Source organism: Hemitrygon akajei, chromosome 3, assembly GCF_048418815.1.
Source record: "Hemitrygon akajei chromosome 3, sHemAka1.3, whole genome shotgun sequence".
In the NCBI taxonomy this organism is placed as follows: Eukaryota; Metazoa; Chordata; class Chondrichthyes; order Myliobatiformes; family Dasyatidae; genus Hemitrygon; species Hemitrygon akajei.
In genome coordinates, this window is record NC_133126.1 from 73,981,328 (window position 1) to 74,003,558 (window position 22,231).

At 45.2% G+C, this 22,231-nt stretch overlaps 1 protein-coding gene across 1 annotated transcript in view; it reads right to left on the bottom strand.

Annotated features, from left to right (window-relative positions):
• Positions 1–22,231, bottom strand: part of aven (apoptosis, caspase activation inhibitor) — a 99,608-nt gene that overhangs the window by 3,989 nt on the left and 73,388 nt on the right. Inside the window, exons 3-4 of the mRNA XM_073040133.1 lie at positions 19,794–19,864; positions 7,841–7,936 (exon numbers count right to left, since the gene is read on the bottom strand). Coding sequence (XP_072896234.1) covers positions 7,841–7,936; positions 19,794–19,864 — 167 coding nt within the window. The remainder of the gene's footprint in view (positions 1–7,840; positions 7,937–19,793; positions 19,865–22,231) is intronic.

The window sequence follows — 22,231 nt, forward strand, 5'->3', positions numbered from 1 at the left end:
CAGGATATTTTTACAAACCTTTCTGGAGGGAAACAATTCAGCAAAGTGGACTTAGCAGAAGCCTAACTCCAGATGGAGATGGAAGTATAGTTCAAAGCATTTCTCACCATAAGTACCCACAAAGGGCTTTAACTTTATAATAGGCTTTATTTTACAAGTAGTATCTGTACCTACACTCTGGCAGAAAGCTATGAACCAGGTGCTACAAGGCTGCCCAGGATGACATCATTGTTACCAGTAAGGATGACAAGGAACATCTCCAAAACCTCAAGACAGTGTTAAAAAGATAAATAGATTATGGGCTCAAAGCATGACACACTAAGTGTGAATTCTTTAAACCAAGCATCACTTACTGTGGTCACACCATTGAAACAAGTGTACTAAGAAAAACCAAGTAGTGGTGGATGCCCCAAAGCCAAAGGATGTGTCACAGTTGCTGTCCTTTTTAAGATTTGTCAACTACTAAAACAGGTTCCTGGTAAACTTGGCTACTGTGCTTCACCCCTTGAACTCATTATTACAGATCAGGAAGAAATGGCCATGGACAAAGCAGTGTGAGGTAACTTTCCCCAAAGACAAAGGAAGTGGTGATATAAGACACTGTACTCACACATTATGATCTACATCATCCAGTGAAGATTGCCTGTGAAACCTCACCTTATGTTGAGGTGCAGTCATGTCACATATTCTGAGTGATGGAAGTGAATGCCCCATAGTTTTGCATCATGTTCCCTTACCACTAGAAAGAAAAATTATGCAAAGATAGACAGAGAGGCCTGGAGTCTGGTTTGGACTATAAAATGTTTCAACTAGTACTTGTATGGTAGAGAGTTTACCCTCATTACTAATCGTCAACCACTTTAAATCCATTTGCAATCCACAGAAGAGTGTTCCACTAACAGCAGCAGCATAAATGCAGAGATGGGCTCTGTTTCTTGGAGGACACAATTACAAAATCAAATTCAAGAGGACAACTAATCATAGAAATGCTAATGCATTGTCCTGTTTACCCTTGGAAAAGGAAATACCTGAAAAATTTACAAAAGAAGACATTCCTCTTGATGTATTTTCCCTAATGCAAATTGAAAGTCCAAAAGACCATAAGACTAGGAGCAGGATTAGGCCACTTGGCCCATTGAGTTTGCTCTGCAATTCAATCATGACTGATCCTTTCTATTCTCCTCCTCGGCCCCATTCTCTGACCTTCTCCCCAAAACCTTTGATATCGTGGCCAGTCAGGAATCAGTCAATCTCCACCTTCAATATACCCATCGACCTAGCCTCCACAACTGCCTGTGGTAACAAATTCCACAAATTCACCACCCTCTGGCTAAAGAAATTTCTCCACATCTCTGTTTCAAATGCACGCCCCTCTATCCTGAGGCTGTGCCCTCTTGTCCTAGACTTCCCCACCGTGGGAAACATCCTTTCTACATCTACTCCATCTAGGCCTTTCAACAGTCAAAAGGTTTCAATGAGATTCCCCCTCATCCTTCTAAATTCCAGCGAATACAGACCCAGAGCCATCAAACGTTCCTCAGATGATAACCCTTTCATTCCTGGAATCAATCATTCTTGTGAACTTCCTCTGGACCCTCTCCAATGCCAGCAGTTTTTCATAGGTAAGGGCTCAAAACTGTTCACAATATTCAAGATGAGGCCTCACCAGTGCCTTATAAAGCCTCAGTATCACATCCCTGCACTTATTCTAGACCTTTAGAAATTAATGCTAACATTGCATTTGCCTTCCTTACCATCGACTCAATCTGCAAGTTAACCTTTAGGGTGTTCTGCACAAGGACTACCAAGTCCCTTTGCATCTCAGATTTTTGGATTTTCTCCCTATTTAGAAAATTGTCTGCACATTTATTCTACCAAAGAGCATGACTATGCATTTTCCAACATTGTATTTCATTTGCCATTTTCTTGCCCATTCTCCTAATCTGTCTAAATCCTTCTGCAGCCTTTAAGTCTTCCTATTACAGCAGAGATGATCCAAAGGAAACCAGAAAAGACCCCACCCTGTCTCAGGTCTACATGGCAACCCAAAATGGCTGGAATGTGCTGCAGAAATTCCAGGTCACCCAGTTTTACCAGCACTGGGAGGAATCTGCTCTTGACAGGTGTTGCCTTATGTGGGGATTGAGAGCTGTTCTACCATCCAAGCTGACAGCTACAGTGCTGGAGGGACTATACGCCAGTCATATAGTCGTGGTCAAAATAAAAGTGTTGGCTTGTCCCTTTGTCTGGTGGCCTGGTATGGACCAGCAGATCTAGCAGCTTGCCATGCATTGTCTGAGATGCCAACATGTCCAGAAGATGCCAAGAGCAGAGCCTCTCCATCCCTGGGAATGGCCTGCATTGCCCTGGCAGAGGATTCATGTGGGTTTACTGCATCTTCCAGTAAGAAGACGGCGTGTTTGGGTCCTGTTGCAACGGCTTCTAGGGGGTCAACAAAAGGTGCCACTGTCATAGTTAATATATTTTTAATGATCGCAAGATCCTGCTACACATTAAGAACTTAAAGGACGGCAGGTCTACCATATCAGCTAGCTAGCAGAGAAAATGAAGGAGCTGTGCGATGTGCTGCTGCCTGAGTCGATGGAGATTTGCAGTCTAATAGCAAATGGCCGCCATGGTCGCTTTTCTTGTGATTGCAAGATCCTTTTGAACATTGTTAATGTGGTATGCTGCAAGTTTGATTTACTGATTTATTGGTGACAGATGGCAGGGGAGCTGTGTGGCCCTAGCTAGAGCGAGGCCAGAAGTGTTCCCAACAGTTTCCACTACATCCTCACACTGCTGATACGTTAGAAGCCTCCTCCAAGGACTGGTTGTCAGTAACAATGGACCACAGCTTGTTGCAAAACACTTTCAGTCATTCCTGAAAATGAATGGAATAAGGCATATTACATCTGCACCATACCACCCAGCAACAAATGGCTTGGCAGAAAATTCTGTTTAGAGTCCAAAGAATGCTCTGCAAACAATGTCAGCAGGACACCCTACACTGATATTGAACCAGAAGCTCGTCAATTTCTTATTTGCTTGTCTCAATGCAGTACACTCCACAACAAACAACTCACCAGCTATGCTGCTCCTGGGTTGTCACTTGTGCTCACACTTGGATCTCCTCAAACCTAATCTCAGAAGGAGTATGCAGGACCAACAGCTGGGACAAATTGAGGGTTCCTCAAACAATGGCTTGATGTTTCACTACTGGGCAAACACTCCTGGCAAGGGACTACCGAGGTGATCAAAAGTGGGTACTTGGCAAGATCCAAGTTCAGAACTGGACGACTCTCACCACTCTCCTGCACAGTGGAGATTGTGTCTGATGTCATCTGGAGACAACACATCGATCAGTTGAGGAGTGCAGAGTCAATTGTTAGAGAAGAAAGGGGTCCAGAGCTGTCAGAACCACTACCTGCAGTCCCAGAGTTTACTCCTACTATCACCATGGAGGAGGCCCCAGGGCCCCAGAACCTGAGATTGTTTCACAGCCACAAATCTCACCTGCCAAGCAGAGTGACCCTACACCCCCTTGTCAGTAAGGATGTTATCCCACAAGAGTAAAAAATCTTCCACTGCGATGAAATCTTCAGGACTGAATGGGACAATTTAAGACTTACTGTGCTGGGTTTGTCTATATAGTCATTGTGTTATACAGTATACAGTGTATATAGAGAGCTATATGTTATAGATTTGAGTTGAGATGCATTCCATATCGAGTTGATAGTTAGGCAGGAGATTTGTAAGCGTATTTAATATTTCAGTAATATTGTTTGATAAGCATCCTTTGTTGCTTATATAATTCATTTTGAGTTATATATAAGCACGTGAATGGCATATGTTATTATACCACCTTGTTACATCTGCACCTCACTAAGCAAGAAACTAAGTAGATACCATCCCAGCTCCTGTGTTTTTCTTTTGATCGTTTCTGGGATTACAAAACACAAGTTCAAAGTAAATTTATTATCAAGGTATATATACAGTATGTCACCATATACAAGCCTGAGATTCATTTTCTTGCAGGCAAATTCAATATATCCATAATAGAATAATAACTGTAATAGAATCAATGTAAGCCTGCACCAGCTTGGACTTCCAGTGTACAAAAGACAACAAGCTGAACAACTTCTTCAACAGGTTCGACAGCTCAATCTCATCCTCACCGCAGAAATCCACACCAGGCTTACTTCCCTCACAGGAAAATAGCCACTCACAGGAGACCTTGCCCACGCCCAGGATTACGGCTGCACAGGTGGAAGGTCAACTGAGGAAGATCTATACCAGCAAGGCGGCTGGACCGGATGGAGTTTCCCCACGATTACTGAGGGCCTGTGCGACTGAGCTGGGAGAACCACTACAGCGCATCTTCAACATGAGCCTGGAGCAGAGAAGAGTACCCAGACAGTGGAAAACATCCTGTATTGTCCCGGTACCAAAGAAACCACAACCAAAGGAGTTGAATGACTTCAGACCTGTTGCCTTGACGTCGCACGTGATGAAGACCATGGAGCGGCTGATAATACAGAATCTGAGGCCACAAACCAGGCACGCCCAGGATCCTCTTCAGTTTGCGTATAAGGAGAAGGTGGGAGTGGAGGATGCTATCACGTATTTGCTGCACAAATCACTCTCTCACCTAGAGGGGGTCAGTTGTGCTGTGAGGATTACATTCCTTGACTTCTCTAGTGCCTTTAACACCATCCAGCCCAAGATCTTAAGGCACAAACTAACGGAGATGGGAGTAGACTCTCACATGGTGGATTGGATAGTGGACTACTTGACAGATAGACCTCAGTATGTGCGGTTGGGAGACTGTAGGTCTGACACGGTGGTCAGCAGCACAGGGGCGTCGCAGGGAACCGTACTCTCTCCGGTCCTGTTCACCCTGTACACATCAGACTTCCAATATAACTCGGAGTCCTGCCATGTGCAGAAGTTCACTGATGACACGGCCATAGTGGGGTGTGTCAGGAATGGACAGGAGGAGGAGTATAGGAAACTGATACAGGACTTTGTGATATGGTGCAACTCAAACTACCTGCGTCTCAATATCACCAAGACCAAGGAGATGGTGGTGGACTTTAGGAGATCTAGGCCTCATATGGAGCCAGTGATCATTAATGGAGAATGTGTGGAGCAGGTTAAGACCTACAAGTATCTGGGAGTACAGTTAGACGAGAAGCTAGACTGGACTGCCAACACAGATGCCTTGTGCAGGAAGGCACAGAGTCGACTGTACTTCCTTAGAAGGTTGGCGTCATTCAATGTCTGTAGTGAGATGCTGAAGATGTTCTATAGGTCAGTTGTGGAGAGCGCCCTCTTCTTTGTGGTGGCGTGTTGGGGAGGAAGCATTAAGAAGAGGGACGCCTCACGTCTTAATAAGCTGGTAAGGAAGGCGGGCTCTGTCGTGGGCAAAGTACTGGAGAGTTTAACATCGGTAGCTGAGCGAAGGGCGCTGAGTAGGCTACGGTCAATTATGGATAACTCTGAACATCCTCTACATAGCACCATCCAGAGACAGAGAAGCAGTTTCAGCGACAGGTTACTATCGATGCAATGCTCCTCAGACAGGATGAAGAGGTCAATACTCCCCAATGCCATTAGGCTTTACAATTCTACCGCCAGGACTTAAGAACTTTTTAAAAGCTATTATTAATGCTTTTTGAGATAGTGATTTAGATGCATATCATATTTTTTACTGAGTTAAGTATTGTATGTAATTAGTTTTGCTACAACAAGTGTATGGGACATTGGAAAAAAGTTGAATTTCCCCATGGGGATGAATAAAGTATCTATCTATCTATCTATCTAAACTGTGCAAATACAAAAAGAAAAAAAATAAGCAATAAATATTGAGAACATGAGATAAAGTGAGTCCATTGGTTGTGGGAATACTTTGACAATGGAGCAGGTGAAGTTATTTTCTTTGGGTCAAAAGCGTAACATTGGATACTTGTGAATGCTGGTAATTGACAGCAGAAAGGTGCAGTATTTAGTGCTACTATTTCACAAAACAAGAGACTGGGATTCAGTCCTAAACTTCGGGCATTGACTGTGTGGAGTTTGCATGTTCCCTACAGCGACATGATGGGTATTTCTCGATACACCAAATTCCTCCCACATGCCAAAGATATCATGTTTAGATGGGTAAATGGCTAATGTAAACTGCCCATTATATATAGGATTAGTGTAGATGAGTGTTTCTGGCTGGCTTGGATGCAGTAGATAAGATTCTGTTTCCATGTTGTAGGAATCAGAGGTTATCTGACAGTGGAGGAAAATTACACTGCCCGAAAGGTTGGTGAACGCATGTTTCAGAGTAGCTTTCAAAAGGAATAAATACTTTTAAGAGGGAAACAAGCACAGGTCATGGTTAACGAGCAGAAAATGAGACTTAATACTTCCTCGGCAACACGAGTGAATCTCCAGATGATGGAAATAAATAAAAACACAAAATGCTGGCAGAACTCAGCAGGCCAGACAGCATCTATGGGAGGAGGTAGTGACGACGTTTCAGGCCGAAACCCTGATCAGCCTGATGAAGGGCTTTGGCCCGAAACATCGTCACTACCTCCTCCCATAGATGCTGTCTGGCCTGCTGAGTTCTGCCAGCATTTTGTGTTTTTACTTAATACTTCCTCTATGTTTTATGCTTTGCCGTCAATCATTTGAATTGCAGGCCACAATATCAGAAATAAATAAAGCAACAGTCATACATCTTCACACAACCAGATCCAATGAAAATTCCTAATTCAACATTAGAAAAAGCAGTAATATTTTGGACTGAATATATTTGATCAGAACTGGGTAATGAACAGGAAGGGGAAGGTCTGTGAAAGGATAGTGACAAGAAAAGGTTGACAGAGACTGGATGGATGGCCGTTTTGCTGATCACCCCCATACGATATGCAAAGGTGGCCCTGCACTTTCAATTTCCAGTCACTTCAATTCTCTAACCCCTCTCACTCTTCATCTGGCATTGGCTCCTCACCCAGTTCCAGCAAAGCTTAATGTTATCTTGAGGAAGAGCATCTCGCCTTCAAGAGAAGAATGCTGCACATCAGTCTTCAACATCAAAGTTAACAACTTTAGGTAAATATTGCACCTCATTTCCAGCTCTTGGTTATTTTTACCCCATTTCTCCTGTTCTTGTTTGTCAGATTTCATCAGTTGTCCCCATTTAAGCTTCATTTTAATGCATATTTGTTTTCGTTTTCAGTCACCACTGGCACCACCACCACTGTATCTCATGACCTCCACTATATAGCAAGTGTCCCCTTCTGCTCCGCCCTTCACTTTTTCCGCATATTCTTTTCTAACTTTTCTCAACCTGAAACATTAATTCTGTTTCTCTTTCCACAGATACTGCCGAGTACTTCCAGATTATTTTATTTTAGATTTCATGTAAAGCACCATGGAGAAATAAAACGAAACTGTTCAATTAAACAGAATTTAACTCCTTCTGAAGTCATGGCACCAATGGCCACTGGAATGCTCCTGCTTGCTCTTTCTTTGTGGAAGGAGTGACTATAACAATACCACTGCCCTTACTGCACCTCCTAGCGACTGATCTAAATGCGTGAAAACAAAGAGCTACAAACAGATCTACTCTGCTTCAGCAGACATTACTCTCGAAGGGAAGCCAATGGAACAAATTATGTTCATAACATACACTCTAATATCAAAACCCAAGGAAGAGCCGCTACTGGTACTTATTTTCATCTACCAAATCAATGAAAAATAAACCGCTCACAGAAATACTTGAAAAGTGCTAACGTAAATCAACATTTCCGTGTTGTGTGAACAGTTAATAAAGAAATCCTACCTGTACCAATTCAGGTTCCAAATTCAGTCGAAGGTGAAGTGGCAGTTCTTGAAGAGACTGAGCCAGAGAGTGACAATCTATAAACAGGGGTGATACCTGAAATACAGAACCAATTGATAGTACATAATTAAGTAGGAAGTACATATGAATTACAGTATACGAACTAATTCAACTCTCTGGAAAAAGGTCAATATTGGTTTCCAGTTGTAACTATTAAATACTATGTTGTTTAACTCTGAACATTAACTTTTAATTTTTTTTCAGTTGTGTCCTAACCAAATACAAATTGACTTAAATATCAGGCCAAAAAGGAAAACATTACTTCCCTTAAATGAGACGTGTGGGTAAAAATATGTTGCAGCATTGAGTTTTCCAGTAAAGGAAAAGTTTAGTCGTATGTTTAATAGGCTTCAAGTCAGGAGCAGTAACCAGAGAATCACAGAAAGGGATCATTCAGCTCACTGAGTTCCTGGGAGAGAAATCCCATTGGTCCCACACCTCTCTTTTATCCATAAATGGGAAGTGGGAGGAGAAGGGAAAGGGAGAGAGAGAATTACAGAATCAGGTTTATTGTCACCAGCATGAGTCGTGAAATTTGTTAACTTAGCAGCAGCAGTACAATACAAAGGAAAAAAAGTAATCAATTACAGTTAGTATATATATGTAGATTCAAAATAATGCAAAACAGAAATAATATATAAAAAAAAGTAAGGTAATGTTCAAGGGTTCAATGTCCATTTAGGAATCGGATGGCAGAGGGAAGAAGCTATTCCTGAATCGCTGAGTGTGTGCCTTCAGGCTTCTGTACCTCCTTCCTGATGGTAACAATAAGAAGAGGGCATGTCCTGGGTGATGGGGATCCTTAATAATGGACACCACCTTTCTAAGGAACTGCTCTTTGAAGATGTCTTGGATTCTTCAGAGGACAGTACCCATGATGGAGCTGACTAATTTTACAACTTCCTGTAGCTTCTTTTGGTCCAGTGGAGTAGCCCTCCACCTCCACTCTGAGACCAGACAGTGATGCAGCCCGTCAGAATGCTCTCCACTGTACATCTATAGAAGTTTTTGAGTGTTTTAGATGACAAACCAAATCTCTTAAAACTCCTAATGAAATATAGCGGTTGTCTTGCTTTCATTGCGGAATCGTTAAATCCTCAGAGATCTTGACACCCAGAAACTTGAAATTGTTCACTCTCTCCACTTTTGATCCCTCTTTGAGAATTGGTTTGTGTTCCCGCATCTTACCCTTCCACCCTTCCTGATCAGCTCTTTTGTCTTACTGACATTGAGTGCAAGGTTGTTGAGAGAAAGGGATACCTAGATAAGCATACAGAGATTGAAAGAGGGAGTTTTAAGTCTTAATCTGTTACTAATGGCTTATGTGTTCATCTGAAGTTTTCAACAGTATGGCACAGAAGGAGTTTTTCACCACATTCAAACATGTTCTTGCTGCCCTAGTTTCATTTAAAGGGACAATAATAGCCTTAGGACTATTTTAAGTTCCTGTGCAGAGGGAGCCATAATCCGTATCAAAATGAGCTGGGTGCAGAGGGAGCCATAATCTGTATCAAAATGAGCTGGGTCCTATCCTATGTGCTCTGGATACTGGGAATCAAAAGGGTGAGTGAGGACAACAGAGGGTGAAGTGCAGAGGAAGGGAAATGAGAAAGAAAAAGAGTGAGTGAGAAAGGAGTGAAAATGGAAAAATAAAGTGACAGTGAGGACAATGAGAACACAGTGAGAGAGTGAGGAAGATTATGGTTTAGAGACCAGATTATATAGGGAGCTTTAACCAATGTATAAATTTTGTTGCACCTGCCTCAGTATGTTTGGTGGAACATTATAGAAGGGAATTATCATCATCATCATGTGGCAGGTTGTATTAAGTGGCTGATCATGGTCTTTGACCATGATTATTATTGGCAAATTTTTCTACAGAAGTGGTCTGCCATTGCTTCTTCTGAGCAGTGTCTTTACTAGACTGGTGACCCCGGCTATTATCAATACTCTTCAGAGATTGTCTGCTTGGTGTCAGTGGTCGTGTAACCAGGACTTGTGATATCCACCACTTGCTCCCATGACTTCATGTGACCTTGATCAGAGGGCTAAGCAGGTGTTACATCTTGCCTAAGGGTGACCTGTAGGCTAGCAAAGTGAAAGAGTGTATTACACCTCCTTTGGTAGAGACACAGCCAATGTTCCCTCTAAGTTGTGCATGTGTGCACGCACACACATCTTTTGCTACTTGCACACAAAAGGTTGTCACCCTCTACCTTGTTGGCGTGTTAAGTATATTTCATGATCATACACAATCACATTTCCTTTTCCGGTTTCTGACGCGGATGGTGTTGACAACTGTTGGGGTTAATTAGTATTGGGGTTAATTTGTGTCGGGGTTAATTCGTGTTGGGGTTAATTCGGGACCGCCATTACAGGTCAGGAGTGGCTCACGTAACGCATTCCAGCTTCCTAACATGATGTGCGAGGGAGGGGGGAGCGAAACTGGGGACCCCGCTACATCGAAACTACTAGTGTCACGCGATTCAGTAAACAAAAGAAACAGGTAACTCGTGAGCATATGGCTGCGGGCCAATAAGATGGACACAAGTGCCCGATATTACCTAATATGTAGCGGGGTTGTGCTGGGGGGAAAAGGGGTATAAATAAGAGCAGATTGTAAGGGGAAAACAGAACGCCTTCTCCAGCGACTCCGTGGATTCGCTGTGCCAGTTACGAATTCTGCAATAAAGCCACGTTTTGCTATATTCCGGTGTTAGTTGTCTCTCTTCCTAAAAGAACACAGGGCAGAATTTCAAGCCCAACATTTGGTGACCCCGACGTGGGGAGGGAGAGACAACACAGGCTGGCGGGTCCGACGGCAGACAACTTGCGGCCGCAAGCTCGACTAAGGTCAGGAAGTGCCTGTTATATCGAAGACTTCCACTAGATAGTTGAATCACTGAGTTAGATCTTGTCTGCTGACGGATCCTCACCAACCCCAAATTACCCTGGGAGAGATCATTCCCGGTGCAGAATCGTGACTGGTAAGTACTAACTCTTAATCTGTTTTTAGGAAGATTCTCCGCCCGTGAAAAAGTCTTCTGAGTGAGGGTACCCGCCGCCCACGATGGGCATAAAAGTCTCAGGAGTGAGGAGAATTAAGTTGCGGACACCGTAGTACACAGGGATAATGACGGCGCCTACCTTAGACTGGTTGTTAAGAGGAGAAATCTCCCACGCGAAGGTCAGGTTTTGAAAGGCGACCGTCCCACATTTGATCCTCTCTGTGTACTAGGGAGCCATGGGGCACTTCAATTTCGAGTTACCAAAACTCAGACATTGGTGTGTTGAGTAACAGAGTATATGAGAGTTTTTAGAAATATGGTAAAATTGATAACTGTGCGAGTTCAATAAACTAACAGTGAGCAGCCGCAGGGGTCGGACACCATCAAGGTAGGAGTGGAAGTGTTCCTCCGAGGCCCGGGGAAGCTCACCTGGAACGGAAAACGGTGGCATGGTCCATACCCTGTCGCCGAGGTCTCCAACAGGGCATTAAAAGGTAAGAAGTGAGGAGGAGAAAGTGTTCCGTGGTACTTAGTGCACGGGGATTTTGACTGCGCCTACCTTAGACCGGTTGTTAAGAGGAGAAATCTCCCACGCGAAGGTCAGGTTTTGAAAGGCGACTGTCCCACATTTTGATCCTCTCTGTGCACTGGGGAGCCATGGAACACTTCAACTTTAAGTGACCAAAACTCAGACACCTGCGTGTTGAACAACCTGGTGTCCCGTGGTGGCGACTGAGCCTAAACCACGGCACTAATCTTACATCGCAGCTATTGTTAGATAATGCCATTATGGACCCCAACAATGTACTTAAGGTACTAGACCAGGCACCCCACCAGAAAGACCACCTTCTAAGTGAGGTTTGACGCACCCTTGTAGACCCCGTTCACATGGCTAAAATTTTGGATAACCTGGCAGCGAATCCCCAAACATCTGCCAGAACAGTGATAAAATTAGGTAATCCGCCCCCTGCCTGGGAGGGAATAAAGCAGGCCCCGCCACACAAATGGAAGACGGAGCTCACAATGAGTCTGACCCCAAAGTGGGAGTCTCGGGATTGGCCTGAGAAGGGATCAATGCAATCAAACTTTCCGCGTGGCATTGGACCTTTAACAACCGTGCCCCTATCGGGCACCGCCCATCCGGCAAGTACAACCGCGGAACTGGGGTTTGTGGCAGTCCATCTCACGTATCCCCCTGATTCAGACTTCACCCAAAAGGAGTCCGCGACTGTGGCCCCCGCCACTGTCGCTGCAAATAGACCACGCACTGGAGAGGTGCTCCAGAGCGTCAGACACTCGATCTCCCATAACAATACAGTAAAGGAAGGTGAAAAGAAATTACACATGTTAGAAAAAAGCCTTCAGGCGTGGAGAGACAAAGGATGGTTCCCAGCTGATGACCAACCATTTCTGATCCTCTCCTTACTGGCTGAATTTCAACTTCGTGTCCTCAATGATATGGAAAACAGACGAGGGGAGGCAAAACGAAAGTTTTTTGGGAAATCCAAGTCCGTAGCCAAATTAGAGGATGAGGATGTGTATCTCAAGGAATTCCTGTCCCGGTTCCAGGCGCATGCGGACAAACCGCCGGGGAACTCCGTGCTCCCGCGCCCCACACCAACGGAGTCAGCCACGTGTCCAGACCCCGAGACTGACCCCGCAGACCCAGAGTGGATCATAGACCACCAGCCTCTTTACCCACCATTTCCCTCCGGATGGTCTAACGCCGCTCATGCCCCGCATCACAATATCCCAGTAACGGCCCCTCCACCATATGCAGAGCCCCCCCAGCCACCCAAAGCAGATCTAGCACCATCAGTCCCGTCAGCCCCACAGGAGAATGTCCAAGCTCCTATGATGGAAATAAAAGGTGGTATTATTGACGTAGAGGACCCCATCCGAGAACATATGCTCACCCTGCTAACGCAGCACAGCCAGCAACTAAACGAACTCACTGCCCTGACAGAGGAGGAGGCGAGGGCACACAAAGCCCATGCCGCCCTCCCGAAGGTAGGGGAGGACTGGCCGGACTGGTGCCTGCCCTCCGAACCTCCCCACTCAGTCATTCCAGCATGCCGCCCTCACGATTCTAGGTGGCAAGAGAGACCCTGAGCTGAGGCGACAGACCGAGCCTCCTGAGGAGGACTCGGTAGTAATCACAGGGTCTGGACTGCGAGCCACACTGGTAAAAGGCAGCCCGTCCATAGGTCAGGCTAACGAACCCGACCCCTTGGAGGACGGGGATAGCACGCCGGGGGATGGTGTCTCCTGGCGGGGTCTACAGGGTCCCCTATTGGCCACACAGGGAGGGGGGGGTGAAGTATGTCCCCTGGGCCCGTACTGATCTGGACACGTTAATAAAAAAGCTGCCGCCACTAGCATTTGGTGACCGAGATCCCACAACCAGCCTCAGCCCAGCTGGCCGAGGTCTACGGCCTCCTGCGCGCCTTAGAGCTTAGTGAGGGTTTGCGAGTCAATATTTACACCGACTCTAACTACGCGTGGGGGGCTGTGCATATAGAGGGAGCAGCTTGGATCCGGTGGGGTTTCAGGACCGCGGCTGGTACCCCGGTGAAGCATGAGAGACCTCTCCGCAGGTTGTTAAGGGCAGTCCGCTTGCCGACTCAGGTCGCAGTGATAAAGGTGGCAGGCCACAGCTCCTCAAACACCCCCGAGGCTAGAGGTAATGATGCAGCCGACAGGGCGGCGAAAGCCGCAATTCAAATGCCCACCCTGAGGTCAGGGAGGGACACCTCAGACTGTGAACCTCCTGGCTCACCCCGCCCGCTGGCCCAGCCGGAATCCCAAGGTTTACAGGTCGCTCCGTTGCTCCAAGCGGATGCTCTGCTCCACCTTGCTGAGTTACAGGGGGCAGCATCGGAAGCAGAGCGTCAGGGGTGGATTAACAAGGGAGCTGCTCGACAACACTTCACTATGGGAGATACGGACCACCATATATGGCGGTCCGAGGGAGGGGAGATAGTAGCACCCAGGGCATTACTACCGTCACTATTTAAGGAGATCCATGGGCCCACCCACATAGGGATAGCCAAGGTAATAAAACTTATAAAGAATCACTGGTGGGCTCCAAAATTGAAGGAGCACATGGAAAATTTGAGAGCTGAATGTAAAATCTGTAATGAACACAATGCCCGGAAACCACTGCCTCATCCGATGCTCAAATTCCCCAACCCCACGGGACCATGGCAGGAAATTTGTATGGATTTCACGGACATGGGAGCAAGATTAAGGACCCCCAAGAACGACCGATACCTGTTAGTTGTAGTGGACCGATTCTCGAGATGGGTAGAAGCTTTCCCCACGAGGGCGGAGGATGGTGAGACGGTGGTCAACATCCTTACCCAGGAACTGATTCCCCGATACGGTGTCCCCACTAAAGTCTGTACAGACAATGGCACCCACTTTAAAAACGAACACTTGGCCAGAGTAGAGGGTGTTCTAGGGATAACCCATCGGTTCGGCAGTGTCTACCACCCAGAAAGCCAGGGCCTAGTGGAAAGAGCAAATCGAACCATAAAAGACAAAATTGCAAAGGTAATGGCAGGCACCCAGCTCACTTGGGTGGAGTCTCTCCCCCTGGCTCTGATGTCCATGCGGCAAGAAAAGAATGGGGAAACCTTTCTAACACCACACGAGATACTGACAGGGCGCTCCATGCCCGGACCGCGCACATCACCACGGTGGGAGGAAAACTGGGAGACAATGAATCAGGACATGACCCAATACATGAGAGTCCTGGGCCAGATGGTGAGGTTCATAGCTAAGCAAGTCAGGAATGCCCACCCTGAGGACGCACCCCCCGAGCTGCCGCTAAAAATAGGAGATGAGGTCTACCTGCGGCAGCCAGGGCGCTCCTGGAGCGAGCAGCGATGGCATGGCCCGTACCCTGTTACAGAAATTTCAAACAATACACTCAAGGTAGGAAGGGAGGGGGACAATAACTGGCACCATTTCTCGCACTGCTCTAGGACAAAGAAAGGAAGACCGATTGATCCCGATTCCGACATAGAGGAGGAGGAAGCCGAGGAAGATGACGCCATGGAAAACCCTGATATGGGTAGGAGTAATGCTCCTAGGTAAGGCGCCGATGGCCGAAGCGGGAAGGGGAGGAGATGCGTGCGGAGCGAATATCATCCTTAATGCGGACCCTCATACGGGTAGGACATTCCAGTTCGACCTGTGCAATGTGATCAACTGTTGGGGCGACAAGAAAGTCTGGACTGGGTATAATGTCTACATGTGTCCATTCACCTTGGGATACCCGAACCCAGGGGTAAAGGAGTATAGCGCATGGATAAATGTATGGTGGTGGACAGGCCCAGACCAGTCCTGGCTGGATAAGAGGCCAAACAATCGAGGGTCCTCCAAACCCTACTATGAGTTTAAGAGGAAGGTGAGCCTTTACAGGGGCTCTGTTTGGGGAAGAAAGCAGGGAGTGAATCCGTTAATCCTGACACTCAAGGAAGAAATACACAACCCTTTTAGTATGAAGGGATGGTCGTCACAGACCTGCTCCACTCATCGCGGGTCAAAGAACAGGGGGCAGGGGGCGTGCTCTACCTGATCATAAGGGCGGACGTGACAGGCCGAGACCCATGGGGAATTATCCGGATCAATCTGGGAACCCACACAGACCCAGGATTGGGTCCCACAGCCAGCCCTGTTCTGGTAAAGAGTTCGGACACGAATAAGATAACTCCCCGGGAGTATATTGCAATTGAGACAGGGTACGTGGAAGCAAACGCCTGGGTTGACCGAGTGGTCCAATACACCACCCAGGCAGCGATAGGGGACTGCTGGGTATGTGCTACGGGGAAACCCACACTCCTCATGAGTCCCAGCCCCTTCGAGGAAGGAAACGACACCTTCCGTTGTGCCCTCGAACTCATGTCACTAACCAACCCCTCAGCCGGGTGTAAGTCCTGGGAAACCTATTTCCCCATGGCCCCGGCCAATGTGACCCCACCAGCCTTTAGGGTGGACCCGATCAGGAACATCACTTGCGTTACTAATCTGTCCCCGTCGGATCAGCCCTACAGAGTGGGCAACCTACCTGACAGTGCGTGTTCTACCCGGATCAGTCTTACTGGCACCGAAAACGCCACCATGCTGACTGTCAGCAGAGCGGACCTCTGGTGGTACTGTGGGAAACGGGTCCTATATAATTGGCTACCTGTAAACTGGGAGGGGACTACACCCTGATCACTCTAAATGTACCTCTTTTCATTGCGGCAAAGAATCCAGGGGACTACACCCTCAACCCAATCCCTGATGAAATCGGGAGGTGGTATAGGAACAAGAGGGCGCTCACTGAAAGGGGGGAAAGGAACCCCAATGGGATATGGATTGATGCTATCGGTCAGGCTAGAAACATCCCGGACGAATATAAACTGGCAGACGAGGTAGCTGCAGGCTTTGAGAGCTTTCCACTTTTTTCAGCCATATTCCCAATCACCACCAATAAAAATGTCAACCGGATCAACCTGATCCACTATAACGTTCAGAGGCTGGCTAATCTAACCAGGGACATCGTGGAAGCCGTCCACGAGCAGCTATCACAGACGTCCCTAATGACCCTGCAGAACAGAATTGCCATAGACATGATCTTAGCAGAGAAGGGCGGAGTGTGCGCCCTGTTTGGTGACATGTGCTGTATGTCCATAGCGAACAATACAGGCCCGGACGGATCACTAACCAAGGGCTTGACTAAATTGCGATCCCTGGCCAATGAGCTAAAGCAACACTCAGGAGTCAATAACCCAGTGCTGAATTGGTTGAAACGTACGTTTGGGGAATGGGGGGTCCTACTTGGACAGTTGGCACTGGGACTGTCTATTTCAATTGCTATCTTTATCACGTGTGGTTGTTGTTGCATACCCTGCATCAGGACCCTAGTGGTCCGAACTATAGATCGAGCCTTGACTGGAAAGGATGGACCTCCACCGGCGTACCAGGCACCCTTGTTCCCGGTGGAAGGGGCGATCGAGGCCCTCCCGAAAGCAGACACACTATGGGAGAACACGGACTGGAATGGGCCATACCAAGGAGGAAATTGAGAGTTGTTTTTGAATAAGTTTTCTGAAATGTTGCATGCTACTTGTAAAAATTGCGAATGTTTAGGGAACCCCTACCCATATTTTGTGACCCTAGGTCGGACAAATCAGGATGTGCAAATAGGGAGGACACGTCAAAGAGTGCTGGGGGACACTCACCTCCCTGCCTGATCCCGGCAGCCTCGGAAAAGATTGTAAGGGATGTGGGGATGTGGCCTCTGGGAGGCCAAGGGAGGGAGTGTTGGGGTTAATTAGTATTGGGGTTAATTTGTGTCGGGGTTAATTCGTGTTGGGGTTAATTCGGGACCGCCATTACAGGTCAGGAGTGGCTCACGTAACGCATTCCAGCTTCCTAACATGATGTGCGAGGGAGGGGGGAGCGAAACTGGGGACCCCGCTACATCGAAACTACTAGTGTCACGCGATTCAGTAAACAAAAGAAACAGGTAACTCGTGAGCATATGGCTGCGGGCCAATAAGATGGACACAAGTGCCCGATATTACCTAATATGTAGCGGGGTTGTGCTGGGGGGAAAAGGGGTATAAATAAGAGCAGATTGTAAGGGGAAAACAGAACGCCTTCTCCAGCGACTCCGTGGATTCGCTGTGCCAGTTACGAATTCTGCAATAAAGCCACGTTTTGCTATATTCCGGTGTTAGTTGTCTCTCTTCCTAAAAGAACACAGGGCAGAATTTCAAGCCCAACACAACATGGAGTTTGCAATAATTGGTCTGCAGATTTTAGAACTGGCTTACTCATACTGATTTTATTGAAGAAATTATACAGTGCACACATGTTGCCACTGGGCAAAAAATTGCACAGCACAAGATTTTGCGCACACTGGTCATTACAAATTAACTTTGGACATAGCCACACCCCGCCACCATTTAGAAGGGAATACAGTCTGCATTCAACCTGTATTCAATGTATGAAAATACATTGTTGTCCCTTCATTGGTACCAAGTGTAGTTTACCAGCAAACTGTACTATTTCCTCACTGTAGCTGTTCAAGATGGTGGATCATCATCACCTTCTCAAGGGCAGTTAGGGATAGGTAATAAACATGAGGCTTTTCAGCAACACCCACATACTGAAAATTGTACTAAAACAAAATCCCAGTGTGAGTCATTATCCTTCATGAAAAGCAGAAACAAACTGGACCGGCGAGGGACAGGACATTAAATGATGATAGATGAGTCATGCAATTATAGAATTTATTTCTCTAATGACCTTCCTTTTCCTACAAGTACCCTAACTGTTATCTGTTCAAGAGTAAATCATGACATTTTCTGAATTTCAGTTACTCTAATTAATTTTGCTTTTATGGTTACAACTGCCCATTGGAATGCATTGGCTTAAACACAAATAAGGGGGACAGAAGAAGATTCAAACAACAGTTTCAGAAAGGAATTAGCTAAGAGTCAAATAGAAAGAGCTCGAGAATGGTACTAATAATGTTAAAGCCAGCATTCACTCAACAGGCTAGATGGCATCCCCTGGGCTATACCATTGTGAATAGGCTGTATGTCCAATTATATGTCAAAGTTTGACAGGAAATTATTTGTCTGTCTTGGAGCAAAAAGTGAGTTCCTCAAAGAACTCAGCAGGTCAGGCAGCATACGGAGAGGGAAATGCATGTTTTAGGTCAAGACCCGTCATTTGTATTGAAAGAGTAGAAAGAAGATTGGTAGTATAAACAGGTAAGAGGGAGAGGTAAGGCAAGAACTGACAAATGATAGCTGGATCTAGGTAGAATGGATGTTTGGCAGATAGAAACATAGAAAACCTACAGCACAGTACAGGCCTTCGGCCCACGAAGTTGTACCGAACACGTCACTACCTTAGAAATTACTAGGCTTACCTATAGCCCTCTATTTTTCTAAGTTCCATGTACCTATCCAAAAGTCTCTTAAAAGACCCTATCGTATCTGCCTCCACCACCATTGCTGGCAGACCATTCCATGCATTCACCACTCTGCATAAAAAAACTTACCCCTGATATCTCCTCTGTACCTACTCCCAAGCACCTTAAACCTGTGTCCTCTTGTGGCAGCCATTTCAGCCCTGGGAAAAAGCCTCTGACTATCTACACGATCAATGCCTCTCATAGATTTATACAACTCTATCAGGTCACCCCTCATTCTCCGTCGCTCCAAGGAGAAAAGGCCGAGTTCCCTCAACCTGTTTTCATAAGATAGAATCAAGTTGGGGTGGGGAAATGTAGATATAGCAATGGAGGTTGGAAGGAGACAAGTGAAAGTAACAAAGGGCGGTAGATTATATCTATTTCCTTCCACAGATGCTGCCTGACCTGTTGAGTTCCCCCACAAACTCATTTTTTGCTCCAAATTCCAGCATTTGCAGTTTCTTGCATTTCCTGTCTTCTGAAATGGCTATTCTCCAGACTCAAATACCAAAGAAGTCAGGGAATCAAATAACAGTGTCATAAGTTGCACATGGACCCTGAAATGGATTGGGCTTGAACTGAGGCAAGACCCCAGTGCAAACAATACAGCAAAGGATTACAAAGCCAATGCAATTTCATTGCCAGCCTTACTACCATAAAATTGATGAACTGTGGGCAAAATAAGCTGTAGAAAGTTGTAAACTCAGTCAGCTCCATCGTGGGCACTAGCCTCTCCAACATCCAGGACATCTTCAAGGAGCAATGCCTCAAAAAGGCAACTTCCATCATTAAAGAGCCCCTTCACAGGACATGCCCTCTTCTCATTGCTACCATCAGGGAGGTGGTGTGTGTATATATAATAAACCTGATTCGGATATGATTTGAAATGTTTGCACAGTCTTACCTGTTTAGATGTGGAAACTTCTAATTCCCATTCCTTTTCTTCAGCAAAACGGAATTGTGCAAATGACTCACCTGTAATAAAACAAAGGCATAATTAAGCCTGACAAATTCTAGTTACATTTCAATTCACAGAAATCTTTTTCTATCAATCATATACGTCAAACAGTAATCACATTCTAAACACAAGATTCTGCAGATACTGAAAATACACACACAGAGTGCTGGAGGGATTCAGCAGGTCAACTTTACGGGCTGAGACCCTTCAGCAGAAATCACATTCTTACTATCTCACATAAATGGGGAATAGAATCATTGATCTTACATAAAATTATTAAAAATAGAATGATTTTAAAATATCAGTTAAGATTATTTTACAAATATACATATATATTATCCTACAATGTTGAAATGTTACCTAAAGCATACAGTGCTTTTATATTGAAATTTAATTTTAATTTCTAGATTGAAACATTTTTTTTAAATTTGAATTCTAAAAGGCACATTAGTACGATCTGACAAAAAGGTTTTGAAATATTATGTCCTATGAGAAAGTACTTGCATTTTGTACAGCACCTTTCACAGCCACTGAAGTACTTTTGAAATTTAATCACTGCCTCTAATGTGGTCAATCACATATCAAACTCCAATGAGAGATGATGATGTAAACAACTAGATAATCTTTTTATTAATGCTGGTTGAATGTTGGAAAAGTGCCCCACTTCTTACAATAGTACCTTGGACTTTTGTTTCACATATCCACGGAAGACCCCAGACTAAAATATCATCCGAAATCCAGCACTTTCTGGCAATTCCATATTCTTTCAGTAATATAATTATAGCCAGGATAATGCACTTAAATCTATGACACAAGGCTTGAATTTTATCAGCATATTCACCAGTGAAAATATTCATATTAAGCTATAGCATTTACAATCACAAAGATTATCACTCAATTTGCCTGCCCATTTTGTTTTGAAATATAAACAGAATTCTAAATTAACAAAGTATATACAACCATCTTCAAATTTAAATGTTGTAGTTATTGCTTGAATGTTCAGAATAACTATTAATGAAGGCGGTCCAAGTTTTCAAAAACATTGATTTACACCTAGATACTTGGGGACAAATTTAATTCCAAATGATTTTTGTTCCACAGATTTACACTATACTGATTACTAAAGCCTATCTCACCACAGCCCAGTGGCTTTACACTCAATTGCACAGCTTGTCTTTGGCGTAGCTTTAATCGGATTCTCAGGGACTAGTTTTTGTGCCCCAGCTTTCAGGATTTACAATGCGAAGTTTAGCTTTCTTATCTCAGAAGCAGCTTCGCAGACCTGTGATAAGCTAGTTCAACAACTATATAGCCAGGCAAGACAGCCAGATTTAATAACTTAAATGCCAGAAGCTGACCTACAGATACGAGTATCCGAGCAGCATAAACATAAAATATCAATTACTTTTAACAGCACGTGATGTGAAAATTCAAAAGCAAGTATTTCATATCTGTGTACTTTCACAAAGGTGAATTTTCTCTTCAGTACCCATTGCTCTAAGCACTAATTCAACAAATAATGTGACACTTTGAATAGGCTACGACTTCATTTCTTAGAACGTAGAAGATTGAGAGGAGATTTGATAGTGGTATTCAAAATTATAAGGGGTATAGATAGGGTAAATGCAAGCAGGCTTTTTCCACTGAGGTTGGGTGGAACTACAACCAAACCAGAGGTCATGGGTTAAGGGTGAAAGGTGAAAAGTTTAAGGGGAACATGAAGGGAAACTTCTTCACTCACAGGGTCATGAGAATGTGGAACAAGTTGTCAGCATAAGCGGTGTAAGTGAGCTTGATTTCAGCATTTAAGAGAAATTTGGATAGGTACATGGATGGTAGGAGTATGGAGGACTATGGTCCCGGAGCCGGTTGATGGGAGTAGGTAGCTTAAGTGGTTTTGAATAGACAAGATGGGCTGAAGGGCCTATTCTGTGTCATACTTTTCTAAACCTGCCCACAATACTAAATTCATTCAAGTTATCAAGCTGCCCATTCTAGATAGTACTATGTACTTTCCACCTGTTTTGTTAAGGCAGAATTCATTCAACCTTTGCAAGTCCACCCAGGAAATATCACTGTAACACGTTCAGTCCCAGTTCACACACAAAAGTGTGCCACTTTAGTGTGGCAGTGGTGTGTTACTGTCATGGTCTGGATCAGGTTTCCTTTAAATTTAACTAGGTTGTGTTATGATCTGGACCGTTGACTCCTTGTTCCCTGTTTCCCGTGTCCCTCGAGCTTGTTGATTAAGGCAATCTACTTTTGACTGAACCTGCAGTTTATAAGCCCCCGGCTTCAGCTGTTCAGCACGAGAGCATTATGGAGCATTAGCGAAATCACCGTAGCTACCGCGAGCCAAAGTCATCTAGCCGGAGCCAACTAAG